Source organism: Phaethon aethereus (genome assembly GCF_964289735.1).
Source record: "Phaethon aethereus genome assembly, chromosome: 19".
Taxonomy (NCBI): domain Eukaryota; kingdom Metazoa; phylum Chordata; class Aves; order Phaethontiformes; family Phaethontidae; genus Phaethon; species Phaethon aethereus.
This window is the reverse complement of record NC_138595.1, coordinates 1,258,277-1,274,815: the sequence shown is the minus strand read 5'-3', so window position 1 is coordinate 1,274,815 and position 16,539 is coordinate 1,258,277. Positions and strand designations below refer to the sequence as shown.

At 43.3% G+C, this 16,539-nt stretch overlaps 1 protein-coding gene across 1 annotated transcript in view; it reads left to right on the top strand.

Annotated features, from left to right (window-relative positions):
* The window catches only part of KSR1 (kinase suppressor of ras 1), a gene marked incomplete at both ends in the record, with an annotated part of 69,163 nt that overhangs the window by 31,616 nt on the left and 21,008 nt on the right, over positions 1 to 16,539 (top strand). The window contains 1 exon segment of the mRNA XM_082008661.1: positions 6,636 to 6,776. Coding sequence (XP_081864787.1) covers positions 6,636 to 6,776 — 141 coding nt within the window.

Sequence of the window (16,539 nt, the reverse complement as noted above, 5' to 3'; positions counted from 1 at the left end):
ATGAGATACCAATCCAGCTATTGCAACGTCCGGCTATGGCAGTAGCTATTGTCTGATGCTTCAGAGAGCGCACCCTTGCCCTCTGGGTCCTGTTCTTGGCAGGAGGTTAATAGAGGAGTTCCTTCCTGATTAATTCCTGTCTGAAGGAAGATAGATGATTTGCATTTCTCTTAGCCACATGGAAGAGCTGGGTCATACGTTGATCTAATCCTTTCAAAACTTCAGCCATTGGCTTGTTAAATTGCAAGGCGGTAAGTGGTTGTAGGCTTGGAAGTATTGGTGTTAGCTTGTATATATAATCTTTTCAAGTGCTGCCAGACTCTGAGAGATTTCATCTCCAGGGACAGGAGAAATGTGATCTGCTTTTGAACATGTGCTTGATTTATTGATTAAATAATGACAATTATTTGTTTTGAGTATTGCAAAAACCTCTCTTTAAACATTGCATATGTTTCAAGTCATCAAGAAGAGTTGTAGGCATCAGTAAGCAGAACATTATAAGTTTTGGGAAAATGTGAAAACATGGCATTTGGTAAAAATGTATGACTGAATCAAACTGTTCTCAAACTGCTGATATTCTGAAGGAATCTCGGCTAGTACTTTAGTATAGCAGAGTCTTTATAAGAGTTCCTCTGTTTTTTAATGTATAATTTCTGTTCTGTGCCTCAGTTTCCCTTTTTTTGTGAATTGAAAATAATTGTTCTTGCTGCATTTATATGGTATTCCAAGATACGTGGATTCAAAGCATGAGGATAAGCTAGGGAATTCTCAAGAAAAATGCAACCTCTTCTATCCTCTGCTCCTTTCTCCCTGTTTATTTGGATCAATTGCATTCAATTCAGACTGACTGGTTTTGCAAAAGCTACAGTAGGCTGACTTCTGGAATGATATGCCACTTTTCTAAACATGAATAAAATATAATTGACAAGAAGCTGAGAGACAGTTGACCCCCAAATGCATGAAACGTAATTTCTCTGTTCGGGACGATAACTTAACATTCTCTGACAAATTAAGTTAGAATGTGATTTCAGATCAGCTAACCAGAGGTCAGAAATATTTGGGCTGCAGTTTGAATACTGAATTCTTCCAACTAATCCTTGCAATATCTCTTTGCTTGCCAAAACCTCCTGAATTTGCACCCTGATGTCAGTGAACTAGTTTCACAGATGCCATTGCTTTCTTGTGCCATGTCTGCAGAAGTGCAGCTGAAGAACTTGTGGGTATTTGTTTTTTGTTCACAGTCATTTAAACTCCCAACTGTTGGCTTGAGGTCATGGATATGGGCAAACTTGTATCTCAAGAGTTCTGCTGTTGATTTTGTATAAATAAATAAAAAAAGTACAAGCTTGGCAGTTTTTTCCTAAATGTCTTGGGCCTGATTCTCTCATGTGCTGTGAAAGGATGTTCATTTAAAAAGTGCTCTAAGGAGGAGATAAATGTGCATCCTGGGCCGTACCTCACTGCCTGTGCGGTTCTTGGAGCAAATGAGAACTGGGTGTCCTGGCCATCAGCTACACCAGACAGAGAAGCAGGGCTCTAATGGAGCACACCCTGTAAACAGCGATATACTCCAGCTGCTCCCTATCCTGTCTCTATTACTGTTCTTTCCCATCTCTGTGGGTTTAAGGCCGTTGGAGTATTGCTGCTTCTATTGTGGGGTTTGCCATTTGTGATGAGCAGGATGTGCTGTTTGGCAAGCAAGCAATGAATAGCTTACTATTGGCTTTATCTCTTTGTCTAGTTTGTGGTTGGAGACCTGCATGTTGTTTGTGGGTTTTTATGTGCGTCACTGAAGCCAGAAGTTTTATTATATTCTCAGAAAAGAGTTTTGCAACAGCTCAGCTATTAAAGCCAAACCATGTAGTTCAGTTAAAAGTCTGGGCAGGAAATAACAAAATGAAATTCATCCTAGGGGAGAAGTGTGGTGCATGTTAGGGTGGGAAGAGAATGCAAATATACTATTTATAGGACTAGGGGAAAACAAATTTGGACTTGAAGAGTAAATGTGAAGGAGTTATCATGGGAAAACCAGACTTGGCAATCTAAGTTACTCAGATCTGTGCTGTCAGTGTACTTTTCCATTTTTGAGAATTATATTTTTGTTATAACCCAATGAAGAAGAAAAGTTTGACGTTGAAATCTCTGCTGCATAGACTACCTTCCAGCAGTATCCTTTTAGGAGTTTATGCTATGGATGTGACGAACCCTTATTTTTTTAAGCAGTACAAAAATAGTTGAAGACAGCACCTGCTCCAGGGAGTTTGTGACACAATCAGGCAGAGCCACATGCAGGATGGAAGAGAAGACAGATTATTTAATTTGCTGATGGTCAGACAGCAGGTCAGTGGCAGAGGCAGGCTGGAGTCCAGCTCCCTGGAGCCCAGGTCCATTCTCTTACTGATTAAATGTGATGCTTCTGGTGTTACACTGAAATTGGTGAGGAGAACTGTTGTGGGGAATGCAAAATAGAGACTGTACCTCAAGAATATCCTTCCTCAAAGCAGTATGTTGTCCTCGTGATACTGCAGATTGTAATAGGCTAATTGGGGCCGTACCTTTTTTGTATAATTTCTTTTACTTAATTTGTGATTTTTTAGCTTATAAATAGATCCTAAGTCCTTCTTGCCTTCTACCTTTTGGAACAGATTCCCACACCTTTTCTTGCCACTGTCAGTGCTTGCAGTTCCTTGCTTTATACTGGGTCGTGTGTTACTTTTAAGGCATTTGCATATAATCAGTTACATATAACTTAGCGTGGAGCTCTAGCTTTAGAGAGTATGCTGATACTTTATCCTTCTTCCAGGGAAATAAATCTTGCCTGATGGGAGGTCCTACACTAAAATAACAGGTTACAATCAGACTGAGGAGCCAAGCTGCTACTTTTATACGTAGGCCTGTCATGGCTGGCTGTACCAGTTTCAAAATCACTGTGCAAACAACCTTGCTGCTTTCCCTAGGTGCTCAGGAACCTTGAGGTGTGCCCAGGAATGGGGAAGGGGTGAGGTGACCCGGGGGAAGAAGCAGTAACATGCCACAATAACCTGGGAATTCTACATACCATGTCTTACAAATGCACAGCTGACTTGTTCGCCTTTGGCTGGATTTTGTGGAGTTTGTACATCATAGTGCCTATCGTCACTGAACCTTGCTTGGAATGGCCGCCAGAAAGGAGGAGGCTTGGCTGATTTCTGTCTTCCTTCCCCTTTCCATGACATATCTATTGCAGAGCTGGGAAGCTATTTTTGATTTATGTAGGCTGATTTCTGGCATATTGGGGGCTATTGAGTAGTCCTCAAACTTCCTGCAACCTCCTCTTTCTGCCTCTTATTAGGGGACCTTCCATCTCTATTCATAGCAGGTCTTCATTGTTCCTATTGCCTCCGTTCCCAATCTGTGTTCTTGGTTAACCTCACTTCTAGCCCATGGGTTGCCAGGATCCCCTCTTCTTTGAGAAGGTCAAATGTGCTCCCTGCATGTCTTCTGTCAGGGCTTTGACTATCCTGTTCCTGTCTTTACCCACAGCAAAGTCCCTCTTTCTCATTTTAATCTCTTCCTCCCTTAATGTCTTTTGAGGGAAGAAGCCAGGATGCAAACACAATACATTTGGAGGCAGTAAGAACAGATCCAAGTATCTTGAGCAGAGTGAAACCCTAATGATGAGAAGGTAGGTCTTTCCTGTTAAAAATGAGACTTAGGACAGATAGGCAAAAGTCAAGATCCATGCTAGAACTCAATCTAAACTGTGGAACTGTTGCTTTAACTGTAGGAGACAGTATTTCCAGCTCCTCCCCCTAGTATGGGAGTTATCCCCAGCTGTGCACAGACTTATTTGTAATGGCTAGGTAGATCTGCAGAGTCGCACTGCATCTAATGTGGGCCAGCTGGCTGTACCGTGTCAGGTTGTATATGATACAAAGCCAAGCCGTGAAGTGGGGAAAAAGTACAATGAGAAGCAGAAAATTTCAAACCAAGCACTTAGCAGGAAAATACTTGGAACAGCATCTCCAAGCTCATTTCTGACCTGACTGTGAACGGGAGAGCTCGCTGGGTAGGCCGTTACGGGAAAATACGTATGACAGCGAGAAAGCAGAAGGTCATGACTAAGCCAGCCAATGATATCACGTGCCCCTTGCTGCGCTGAGTTAACTCTGAAGGAACAGAGCATGCATACTCCAGAGACATCTTGATTTAGGGGTGTGTGCAACTGAAGGTCCAACTGTGTAGGAGAGTACAGCTGACAGCAAGTTTAAGAGTACGCGTACAGGCAGAACAAGCTGCAGCAGTGTTTAAAAGTCACACAGTCACACTAGCATATGGCACTATGCTGAGGGAGCGAGCTGACTTGTCTCCACTTGGCACGGAGTGCAGGCACAGGAACGTGGCTGTCGGTGGTGTCCAGGCCTCCACTGAGCCCATCGCCAGCCCCTTTGGAGCCCAGCTGGCTTCGGCAGAGCCGTGGCTGCCTGCAGAGGCCTGCCCTGCACTGCTCTGCAGCATGGGGTCTGCTAGAGAAAGCAAAGGGTGGAAAAAAGGAAGTGCTATCATCCCCTTCTTATAAAAAAAGAGGTACTGAGACTGGGAACGGCTGAGTGGGATTTCCAAGGTAATTTCTTTTAGGTTTTATGCTCTAAAGCCATGTTAGGAAGTTTATGGCTAAAAGGTTCCTCTGGTTTCAGCTGGGTGGTCAGAGTGTAAATGCAAAAGGGTGGCTGAGTCTTCTAGGACATGCCAGTCCTTTCATTGCACAACTGCCTCTCCTAAGAGTGGCACTGCTTTGCATTTCTGTGTTCATTGTACAAAGAGTTTGAATTTGAATCACTGTTGTTTGTATTAACCCACTGTTTCATAAATCTCAAACTTCATGACACTGCTGTCTGGATTCCGAAGTGTGTGGACAGCGACAAACCTTGTTGTTATACCTGATAGTTGTGAGGAATCAGATTGCTCATAAAACAAAACCCTCAGCTAATTTTACAGGAAAGCACAAGCTAGAAATGCCTTATCAACCACTGCTGGCTTTCATCAGTACACAGAACTGGTGGTTCTGCTGCTAGAATGCAGCCAACCTCCAAGAAACACCCAGTGTAGTGTTCTGGTTGGGGGCTGCTGCTGCCACTTGGCTTCCACTGCCTTCAGCTGCCACTACAGTGCCAGTGATCTACATGCTGCTTCCATTCACGTGTAAATAGCTTAGTGTTGAAGTTGCAGGCACAAACATGCAGCTGGATGTGCCAGACCCCACCAGTGAGGTGGGGTCGCTTCAGTCCAATGTCGCTGCAATCTTTTGCCATCCCAAGGATGGCTTTCAGGGCTTTTCCTACTCTTGACTACCAGTCTTTGGCCATGTGCAAAAACTGAGGCCCACAATGGCTTGAATAGCAGAAATTGTGACTGTAGCTAGAAACATAGTTTCATCAGCCATTTTTAAAGAATGGTATTAGCAATGCAATAACTTAGCAGAGTGTAGTTCCCCTATGCAAGCACAAGTCCTCTTGCTCAGTGTTTTGTTTATGGTTAACTATGTTTCTGTGTGTGTTCTGTTATTATCCCCTACAGAGCCTTGCTTATTTAACAGGGTTGTGTGTGAGAGCACATGGATCAAACTCATGATTAAACATTTGCAGGACTGTGTCACAGTAAACAAGATGAGAGGGAGAAAGAATTTCCCCTTTTCAATAAAACAAGTGATTCCCATATACTGCCAAGGAAGAATTTGCATTTGTTCAAGGGCAGTCACTACGAAGTAGTAGCTCTCCCAAACTGATGAGCAGGGCAAAAGCATTGTTCTCCATGTCGGGGTCATTCAGTTGAGATCAAGTGCAATATCTCTTTTCCCTGTAACATCTGACACATCCTTTATCTGGGGAAGGAGGAGATGATCTAATTCTTTCCTATGTATAACTGAGATTGTATCTGAATAATGACTTGTATGCACATAGAGCAAAAACATTTTGAGCAGAAAATTAAGAGGAGAGATATTATAGTGGTCAAAGAATCCATGTCTGTTTTTTCCTTTTCATTTGTAGTCTGACTTAGTCAACAAATTTTAGCATTTGGGACAAAGAACATGTTTTAGTTTATAAATCATGGATCAACTAACTTGCTTTGAGGCGTTGTTTTGTTAGGAAGGTTTTGAAGCTTAAGTCTGCCCCATGGGAATGTGTGACATAGCGAGAAATCTTTTGAGAATATTTTCTTTTTGATAAGCAAACATAAGGCACAAATAATATTCCTTCTTGCTGTTTTATTTCTCTGTGTCTGAAGTGAAGGTTTCTGTGTAGTGCATTTGGCATGAGATGGTCAGGTGGTAAAAGCTTTGGAATAACACTGTAGAATAGCATAGAAGACATACAACGATCATCTAGTCCAACTGCCTGAATTTTTGTTCTTTTAAAATCACTGTTTTTAATGTTGATTTTGTGATAGGAATGCCCATCAGATAACGAGCCTCAGAGTCTTTGGGTACTTTGGCTATTCCAGCCTTACTGATACTAAAGAGTATCTCATTTTTATATCATGAAAGAGCCCCACTCACAAACCAGGATCCCCTTTGGCTAGGTACTGTACAAACATTGTCCAGGAAGATGACAGCATATCCCAAGGAACTTAACTCTTTACTTTCTGGATCCCAACAGGTGAAACTGATTGACTACATCCACAGACAACGGCAGTGTAAGCTGAGTGTGCCCCTGAATGACAGGACAGCAGAGCTCAACAGCTACCCAAGATTCAATGACTGGTTAGACATTGTCAATGTGAGGAAAGAAGTTATACAGGTAAGAGGAAGACAACCCTAAGCACAGAACCTTCCCACCCTTTCAAGACGTTCCCAGCTGCCTGCTGAACTTAATTTCAGGCAAGGTGGGAGTGTGTGGGTATGCAGAGGGACCTTTGGTGGAAAGGGTGCTTTTCTCTCCCAGGACAACTGATCATCTGGTTGGAGTGCTGAAATACTCCCTTTCCTTTGTCCTCCTCCCAGAGTTCGCAGGCATCTTCTCATGATAGGATTTGAAGCAACACCTCACACCTATTGCTCAGTATGAGACAAAGGTCCTGCATTACCTTTTGCTTGCTAGGTCCGAGAATGATGCCAAAACTTAATCACTTACTAACTTTTAGATAGTAATAATACTGTACCATACTATATTCTATGTCCAGTACTAGCCAAAAAAAGGACCAAGAGTTACAATTTTGTGCACTGACATATCCAACAAATGGACAAAAATATTGAGTTGTTACAGCCTATTTATTTCTAAAAGCGTACATAAGTTAGTGAAGATCCAAAAATAGCAAATAGTACTATGTCCCTGTAAACTTAGAGTAGCAAAAGGGGCCAGAGTTTACAAGCTTGTCCCAGACTGATGGTTTTGAAACTGTGTAGCCTCACACAGCACTCGGACAACAAAAGCAAGTGGACTGCAACCCAGTAATGGGCAGGTGGATTCTGATATGGATTTTGACTGGGTGGGAGTCTTTGCTCAGAAACAGGAGAGTTTTTTTCATTTGATATGCGCACACCCCTCCATGAGCAAAGTCTCTGGTTCAAAATGATACCAAAGAGCATTACATCAGTGTAAAAGAATGGAATGAATAGCTCTGCTGTGGTGGTCTGTGTGGTGGCCGGCATCAACTGTTCATGCTTGCAGACCATGACTCCTCCTGATTTTTACAGCTTAATTTTCAATATGCAAATCAATGGAAGACTCTTTACTGCATAGAATAATCTGATGCTTCTGCTGGAATCAAAAATGACCAGATAAGCCAAGGACCCTAGCTCCTGTCTCTTGATACGTTTGGGTTTTTTTTTTTGAAGAGTAGCCTGAAATCCCGGCTGCATTCAGGTGGTTACTGGGAACTCCAGGGCACTGACATCAGATCGTTCCGTTGGGTCTGCACTGTGCACGGCTTCCCCGTGCTCTTCTGTACTGGGGACAGTTCAGTTCAGTGTAACGTTAATGGCTATATAAGTAGAGCTCAAGCCACTGATGGCTTAACAAAGCAGAAAAGGCTTTTTCCATTCTTCTTCCCATTTTTGGCTCTGCAAGCCAGATCAGTGTTCTCATTCGGTTTCCTTGGATCCTTACACAAGCAAAAATTTTCTTTGACTTCAGCAGGAATCTGCCTGAGTGAAAAATTCAGCAAATGTTCATGGAAGTTATTCCAGCTTGGTCCTCATGGAACTGGGCAGACTTTAGTGAAATAGGATGAGTTCAGGACTGAGTTGTTCCTTTTATTTACGACTGTTTATTTTGAATGGGATGCTGGATACTGCCTTCCAGTTCAGCAAGGTTTTGGGTAGCACAGCTAAAGGTGCAGCAGTGACAATGAGAGAACAGACAAGCAGGCTGTTGCAGTGGCCAAACTGCCAGGCTCCCTACTATTGTTGGTTTCTAAGGTTACTGGAATTGCCTGAGCCTAAAAGAATGTCTTTGTAGGTCTTTTTTTAAATCCTTTGTGATGCCTGCAGAACTGGGGGAAGGGAGGAGGTGAAGAGAAGGGGGGAGGGAGGCGGACAGTTCAAATCTGCCACATCCTGCTAATTCAGGGAGCAAGCAGAGTTGAGGCTGCCCTTCCGTTTGTGTGTCACTAAAAAGGGTGAACAAATTTGGTTTTGGTCTAAAGCAGGAAGAGAATGTTTTCCAGCTGTTTATTATTTTCATTTGTGCTCTCTTGCTACCTGCTCCCAAGCAATGACCAGTGTAATGAACTATGTTCCTTCTGTTCTCTGTAACAGAAATATGAGAGGTGTACAAAGCACTTAAATTCCTCTGTGATTCCAAATGTACGGTTATTTTTTAAAAGTTCTGCATCCATTCCATGCAGCTGTTGACAGCTTCTGTAGCATTTATATTAGATAGACAGAAGAACTGCAACACCCATTGGATCATTAAAATTATTTTTGAGTAGGCATGCTGGAACAGGCTGTAATCTGGGAGAAATGGAAATAGCTGGGCGAATAAACGAATTGCTCTGTTCTTGCAGTGATTTTTTTTTTTTTTTTTTTTTTTTTTTGTCCTGTTATTTCACTGCTTAGAAAATAGCAATGCAGCCACTGTTGGTGTTTGTGGAATGGACATCAGCGGACAGTGCAGGGGAGATGTTTGTGATGAGTTGTCTTGCAGAAATGTTACAGATGTCATGGGATCATTCCTGCTGTTGCTTAGATTTCGTACAGCATGTGAACTGCATTTCAGCTGAATTCTTTCAAAATGGAAGTCACTGACAGACGGAAGGAACTTTAATAGGTTAGTTATTAAAAAATACATAGTGGTTTCCCTTAGCTTTATGCACACTGCCTGTCACATGACTGGGGAGAGACGTGGTTAGGGAGCCTTTAAAGAGGTGGTTAGGGAGCCTTTAAAGAGATGGCTGAGTAGGTCAGACAGTGAAAACAGGGACACTTGAGTCCCATACCTGGTTCTGCAGCTGGTGTATGAGAGACCCTGGGGAATGATTTCCCATCTCTAAGATACTGCTAGCTCATCTGTAAAACTGAAATAGTCATATGGAGTTTCCTTCTTAATGCTTCCAAAAAGTGCTACAGAGAGAAGGAAAACCCCACAAATGTTGTAATAGTGTATTCATGTTAGGCACATAGCCCTCTCTTCTTGAGACTTTTAGTCCCTGAAGCTAGTTGGAGAAGTTGCCAAGTACCTGTAGCCTCTCGGAGAACAGCTGCAGCAGAGCCCTTCCCTGGCCACCCCTGGGTCTGAAGGGAAACGGCAGGTACAGTGCTGCAGGTGCATGCAGGTGGAGGGCTCTCTCAGGGGCAAGTCAGGAGAAAGGCCTGAGTTCATGTTGTTTTGCGTTTTCAAATGTTTCTGATTCCCTTTGCATTTCTAGTGTTGCTGGAGGGAGTGTTTCAAGACTGTGCTAATCTCTGACATAACACCTTTGAAAAACAGCCTAATTGCAAGCAGTTTTTTAGCTCAGCGGTTAGAGAAACAATGCTGTCTTTCTCTCTCTCTTTAGCTGTTCTTCCCCTCCCCTCTCTCCCCCCGAGTCCTCTCCCAAATAAAGCTGCCACGCAGGGAAGCACAGAAGCTCCCAGGCTCTCCTGTCAGAAATAGAGCACCGGCTCTAATTTAGAATATCTGCTGACTCCTCTAGTCCAGAGTGAAGACTATTTTTGCTCAGTGACTTGGTCTAGACATTGTGAACCTTGAAAGCTCTTGCTGATATAGTTGCTGTCTTGCTGTCAGGCACCTTTCTTTCTGTGGAAACTATATTTAAAACAAGAATAATGACTGCTTGTAAAATCCTTTAGTTCTGGAAGAGATTATAATAATAACAATGCACTGTTTATGGCGTTGGGCAACAGCTAAAACTCCTGTGAATGTGGATAACAGTCAGCCGGTCATGCTGCGTAGAGCGAAAGGGCTGTTCTGTGTGGACCTAGCAGACTTGGAGGTAGGTGGTGAATCCAGGCTTTGAGTTTGGGATCCTGTTTGCTCTCTGTGAATACACAATTCTGAGGGGTAAGGAAACTCTGAACCCCCCACCCCAACTTGTGCTATTTCTGTTTCTTTGTTATTGTTCCTCTAATCAGTTGCCAGGCAGATTTTTATCGTAGAAAATGGTGGCTAGTGTAGAGCAGGCTCTGCTTCGGAGATGGGCTACTATTGTTCTGTAACTTTCTTTTTAAGTATTTTTCTAGGAAATGCTGGAGACCTTGTTTTTGGGTAGGAGTCCTAGAGATTGGGTAGCACTATGTACATCTAGTTTAATACCAAATATGATGCATAAATGGTTAAATATGGTGGATTGACACTGGGAAAAGAGATACTTGAACTGAGAAGTAGAAAAGACAGGACAAAGAGCCGTACAGACAGACGATATGTTTAAGCTGTGTAGTGGTCTCCAGTGGGTAAAAGTTGCTCTGAAAATGGACCTAGAACAATAAGCTGATCTGGATTGTCCTGCTGCCCTTGAGAGTTGGAGTCAAGAATTGAGGGGGGAATGGGAGGGAAGGAGGATGTGAACAGAGCGCTGTCCCTACTCTTAGACCGATGGAAGATGTCTCTTGCAGAGCTACTTACTGCGTTCTGGGCTTGGGGCTTGTCTACCAAAAAGAAGAGATTTCAAAAAAATCTATTGGCTTATTTTCTTTGTCACAGAAAAAAAATTATCTCTGCCTTTACTGTTGTTCTTCCTAGAAATGCAACTATTATATTTGTTCCCACATATAACTTGTCACCCTCTTACAAAGTAACCTAAGAACAGTCATCTCCTTGTCATCTTCTGAAACATGTCTGAACCAGCCTTGCTCACCATGTAGCAGGGGTTCCAGTCAATCAAGTTCAGAAAGCTGTTTTTAGAGCAGATAACTGTTGTGCACGGGGAGGAGCAAATCCTGCCCTAGTGATTGCTGGCTGTAAGCAGGACTTTGCCACCAGGGAGACTATGCGAGAGCAGATGAAACAGTGCTGTGGTTGGGTCTGCTTTATGGCTGTTCCATTTGGGGAGTGTATTTGACTTCTAATATATGTATTTTGTTGTAACACCTCCTGTTTGTTTGTGAAACTTGCCTCTTTCCCCATTTAGCGTTTATGCCAAAGACCTACTTGCAAGAAAGTAGTCAAGAGTGGTTCCTGAGCAAGCCAGGGGCAGTGCCTGGCACGCTGGGGAGCAGAGCAGGAAAGGCTTGTGCTTTGAGTAGGAATTGTCCGTTCGGAGTCTCCTGCTGCCCCTGTGAAAATCTGTAGAGTATGAGGCATTGACGTAGGGTTGATACTCTGCAACCCTGCAGATTATTATACTTGCATGGACTGTGATCTAGCTTGCAGCAGGTCGTGCTGATCAGTGTTGGAGGAAAAGCGTGGGGTTTATGTGTGTGCATCCTGACTTTGGCTGGGGGAATAGAAGAGGCAGATCTGCCTAAGCCTATCAGGTTTCCACAGCTGTATCCTCTCATCTTTTTCTGTCAGCATATCTACATGAACAGACTATGAGGACTTTGGCTGTTTGCTGGGGGTTTCCATGGGTCTGACAGCAGAAGCTTGGACTGGATTGCTAGATAGTAGAGATACTGAATGTGCTAATTGTGTGTATGCAAATTAACTCTGTCCTGCAGGCTTCCTGGATCTAAAACTCCACAGCCATGTTCCAGCTGAAGGCCCCTCCCCAGTGCAAACAGCTCTTGGAAAATACTCTCTACTACTGCCAGGGTTCTCTGCCCCTGCCAAGGGGTCCAGGTGCCCCTTGCAGCCTTGTGCACTGTGAATGGTGCACAGTATAAGGTCAGCATGAGGCTCACGCTACCCCTCAGGATCTGCAACCGCTATGTCTGTTTTCCCACAGAAAAATAGTAAGTGAGAGCAGCTATCCTGTCCAGGAAGAGCAAACTCAATGGCAATGCCCTGAGACTGTCAGCTTCTCTCCACCCCACCTGTTGAGAGGTGAAACAGTGAAGAGGGAGATGTTACGTGAAACTGTTGACTGCATATACTCACAGCTTAATGCAAGCTAGGAATTTCATGTGAGAGGCTTTCCAGAATGCCCATAAAATCTCCAGAAATTTAGTAATACAACAATTTTTCAGTACCTTCTTCACTGGATGCCAGAAAACCAGAGCAAAATAACAACTAGCAGGCACAAGACGTTCTTAAGAGCATCCTTACATGCTTTGCTTAGAGCTATCAGTGGGAATTTAAGCACCTTATGTAATGGGCTTTCTCTTTTAACATCTGCTGCTTCACGGGAGGATGATTGGTGAGGGAATGTATTGATTTAAGAGGAGGCATTTGGGGCCTTGACAACTGTCCGGCTTTATAGGAAAAGCCATGTCTACTAGGTTGAGGAGCAGGTCAGACTGATTTTGCAGAGTGCTAGCAGCAGCATTAGCTCCATAGGCTTATCTGCAGGGAGGAATCTTTACCAAAAATAACCCATCCACTGTGTTAGATACCAGCATTTTTGCCATGTTTCAGGGATTTAAGTTGGTCACCAGACAAGATTAAAGACCTTCTTAGACTATTCTGAACTCTTCACCCTGACTAATTGAGACTAACCTTTGGTTGGCTTCTTGGATACACTGTGGTTTACTTTTCTCTCTTTTGAAATGTGTACCATGAAGTGCACAGTCTGTATGTCTGATGAGCAGGAGGGCTCTGCAGAAAAGTCCTTTTACCTGTTAGAGAGAGGAGTAATTTCCTGGTTTGGGCTTTTTAGCTGAATGCTTCTACTGAACACCGTGTGGTGAAAAAGGCTTTAGATTTTGCTGGCAGTTTTGAGGTGCTGAAAGATTGAAAGCTCCTGTTCTTTTTTTAAGTGACCTTATTATTAGAGTAGTACCTGAATATCTTACAGCTTCCCCTGTTGTTTTGTAGTCAAGGCAAGGTGTACTCAGGGAGATGGTGCTTAGTTTAGCCCTAATGTGAGCCTTTAAGTTGCATTTTGTAAAGCTGCATTTTTTTAAAGCCATAGCACCCATGAAGAAGCAGGTAGCGAGGTCTGCTGGACCTATATTTCTCACCCTTGGTGCTGAAGATTGGGAGTAACCCCTTTGCAAGGTCCCAAGAATTGCACTGCGAGTGCTGAGGGAGCTGGAGCTCACCACATGCTTCTCCGAGATGGACACTGTCAGAGTGCTTCGCAGGGGACATTCCTTTCCCCTGACTCAACAGCTGAGCCAGAGCATCAGCAGCAACTGGACCTGTTTTAAGAGCCATCTTGAACTACTGACTGTCATCTTTACCACGTTGGCTGGGGGGCTAACACAGAGCTAAATCATAACAGGCCAACCTTACAGGGATCAGGTTGACCAGTTTTATATTAAGCCACCCCATATGTGCAGCACATGAGTGGCTGTTTAAAGAAAGCTTCTTACTTCCTCTCCCTGCCTCCGCTTTTAAGGCTTATTTCTTTTGTCGCGTGTCACGGGGGTTGGCAGCAGGTTCAGAAAGTCTGAGCTCTCCCAGCTCAAGGTCATTGGGATTGTTTAAATATTATCTCCTTTTGTGTACTTACACTTTCCTAAAACTTGATATTCTGTCTTTCTAAAATTAAACTCCTGAGCAAAAGAGTAGATGGGAGTTCACGTGCAGGCCCAGGAAGGGGGCAAGCTAGCAGCAAGCCGGACCCTTTTGTCAGGGTGTGTGTCTGTGTGAGATCATGCCAGGGGTGCAGAGCAAAGTTCGCAGTGAGGAGCTGAGGCTGCCCTTTGCTACTCAGTTGTGCCTTGTGTGGACCATTACGGCTTTTCATGGCAGGCCACACATCGAGTTGTAGAGCAGAGACTATCTTAAAGAAGTGAAACCAGTCAGCTTAGGGGTGACCAAGCCCTCCATAGTGACTGTGTCCTGCAAATGAATGAGACAAAGGAAAAATGCCCCAAACCTTCTTCTAAAAAGCTCATTAGTTTGGAGCATTTTATAATTTTTTAAAAAATAGTTTCAAAGTTTTTCATTTAAAGGTCCAGGCCATTTAAAGCCTGGGCTATGGAACTGGCTATGGTGGAAAAGCTTTGCTTTCCCAAGGAAAGCTTAGTGTCTTCCGCTTCACTGACTGACTTACTAATAGTTCTAATAAGTTACTGGTTACGTTTGTGTCATGCGAAGGGTAGGGAAATGAGGTGATACTGGGTAATGTGACTTGGTAGCTTATACTGGGATCTGGAATGACGCTGTTGCTTAAAACAGTGTCTACGTAATCTAGGTTGTTTTCTTAGTGGGGAGTGGTGGGGGTGAGGAAATGTTTCAAGATAATTCAAGAATGACATCACTGTAATCCTGCTTACTCTAAGACCATGTAAAAGCATGAAATGGGATAAATGTTTTTGTAAGAGACATTGGCTTTCCCTCATGCTTAATGGGGAAGCGTTACCTTCCATGCTCCAGAGCACAGGGGCACTCATGGTGGTGTAGAAAACTTTCCTTACATTAAAACTCACCCCATGGCTGCTTGCCCCCAGTCAGTGTCCCTTTTAGAGCTGCTTGCCTCAACTGTGAGGCTGCCTGCCGTCCTGCATCGCAGAACCACCCTTGTGATACTGCTGAACAAAGATGCTTCTGTGAGCTGCCCATCTACGTGCAGGGGAGAGGAATTCAGGGGGTGCTGGGGAAATAACTAACTATAGGAAAGATTTGGTTTAATTCTGTTGTTACCAGCCCGCTCTGTGCGAGCAAACCTGTACTGGCTTTGTGCTGGAATATTTGAGTTGTGGAAACCCATTCCAGTTTCAGCTCGGATGATCTGAACCCCTGGGGTTTTTTGTCCTTTGGAGTGTAATATCAGGTTAGGAATCCCAGGAGGGCAGATTTTGCACTGTGTTTTCACTGGAGTCTTTGTACTTCCTGTATTTTATCCAAGTGGAAGTCATTCCAGAAAAAGCTTTTTGGGGCAGTCTTACTCCTGATTCTTGGTGGTGCAGGTGTGCAGAGAAATGAATAATAATACCCAGCGTCAGCTGGGATATCTGTGCTTTTGTTATTCTGCTAATATTAATTATAGAAAACCAAGAAAATATACCCAAACTTCATTGAACTCTGGCTCTGCTGTGGACCTACTTTGTGCTTACTGCTCATTTAAATTCTTGGCCTCTCCTTGAGTCAGCTGTGCTTTCTGTTTTATCCGCTTCAGGGCATGTGACAGAAGATGCAGCATGCATTTCCTAGACTTCTGCCATTTCTTAATTTATTATTTTTCTTGACTCCATGCAACAGCTACTAAAAGTGGAAACTATGTAATTACTCTTTGTGTTACCACCTACAAAGCTCCAAAGGTTGGGGCTGTTTCTAGCACTGTCACGGTTAAAAGTCATGCATCAGATCTCAAAAGCATGAGTCTGGATGATTGTTAAAGGACATTCGACAACATTCAAATTTGATTTATAGTTGGAAGTAGGGTTTAACAATCTAGAGGATTTCAAGCTTTTTGTTTCCAAACAGTGAGACACACTTTTGAGTGTCCCCTTCAAATAAAAGTTGAAAATACAACATGATTCCAGGAGTTGAAACTTCAGGAAAGAGGCCAAATATTGTGAAATTTGTGATCTCATTGTGACAGTAGGCAGTGGTGAGGTTTGTTTAGGCAAAACTTTCAGGGAAATTCCTGGGTATCTGGGCTAAGTATCCTGGTTTTGTTTATTAACCACAATTGCTGCAGACTTACACTGGAAACATTTGAATGGGGGAGGAGAGAGGCAACACAGCTCATTGTTTTTACTTTTCACTTCCCTACTGAAAAGCCAAACATCTTTATATGACATTTTTTCAGGTTTTAGGCCTGTTTTGTTTCTGACTGCTATTTTTAATGACAAAGCTTTCATTAGTAGCTTTTCAAAAATACTGAGTGAAAACTTTCCACAAGGGGAGAAGAATATTTGAGTCACCTCTAATCCTAACTTAAATACTGGAGAACAACCATAACATCCTAGTGATACAGAGCACACTCGAGCATACGCTTTATTTCTCATTGTGTAGGGAGGAGAGAGGAGCACTGCTGAGATCTGCTGCATGTCATTACTGACCCAGTGACCTTTGAAAGAGATATGCTACCAAAATGAGGAAATTATGAGTCAGACCAGGCAGTGAGACTACT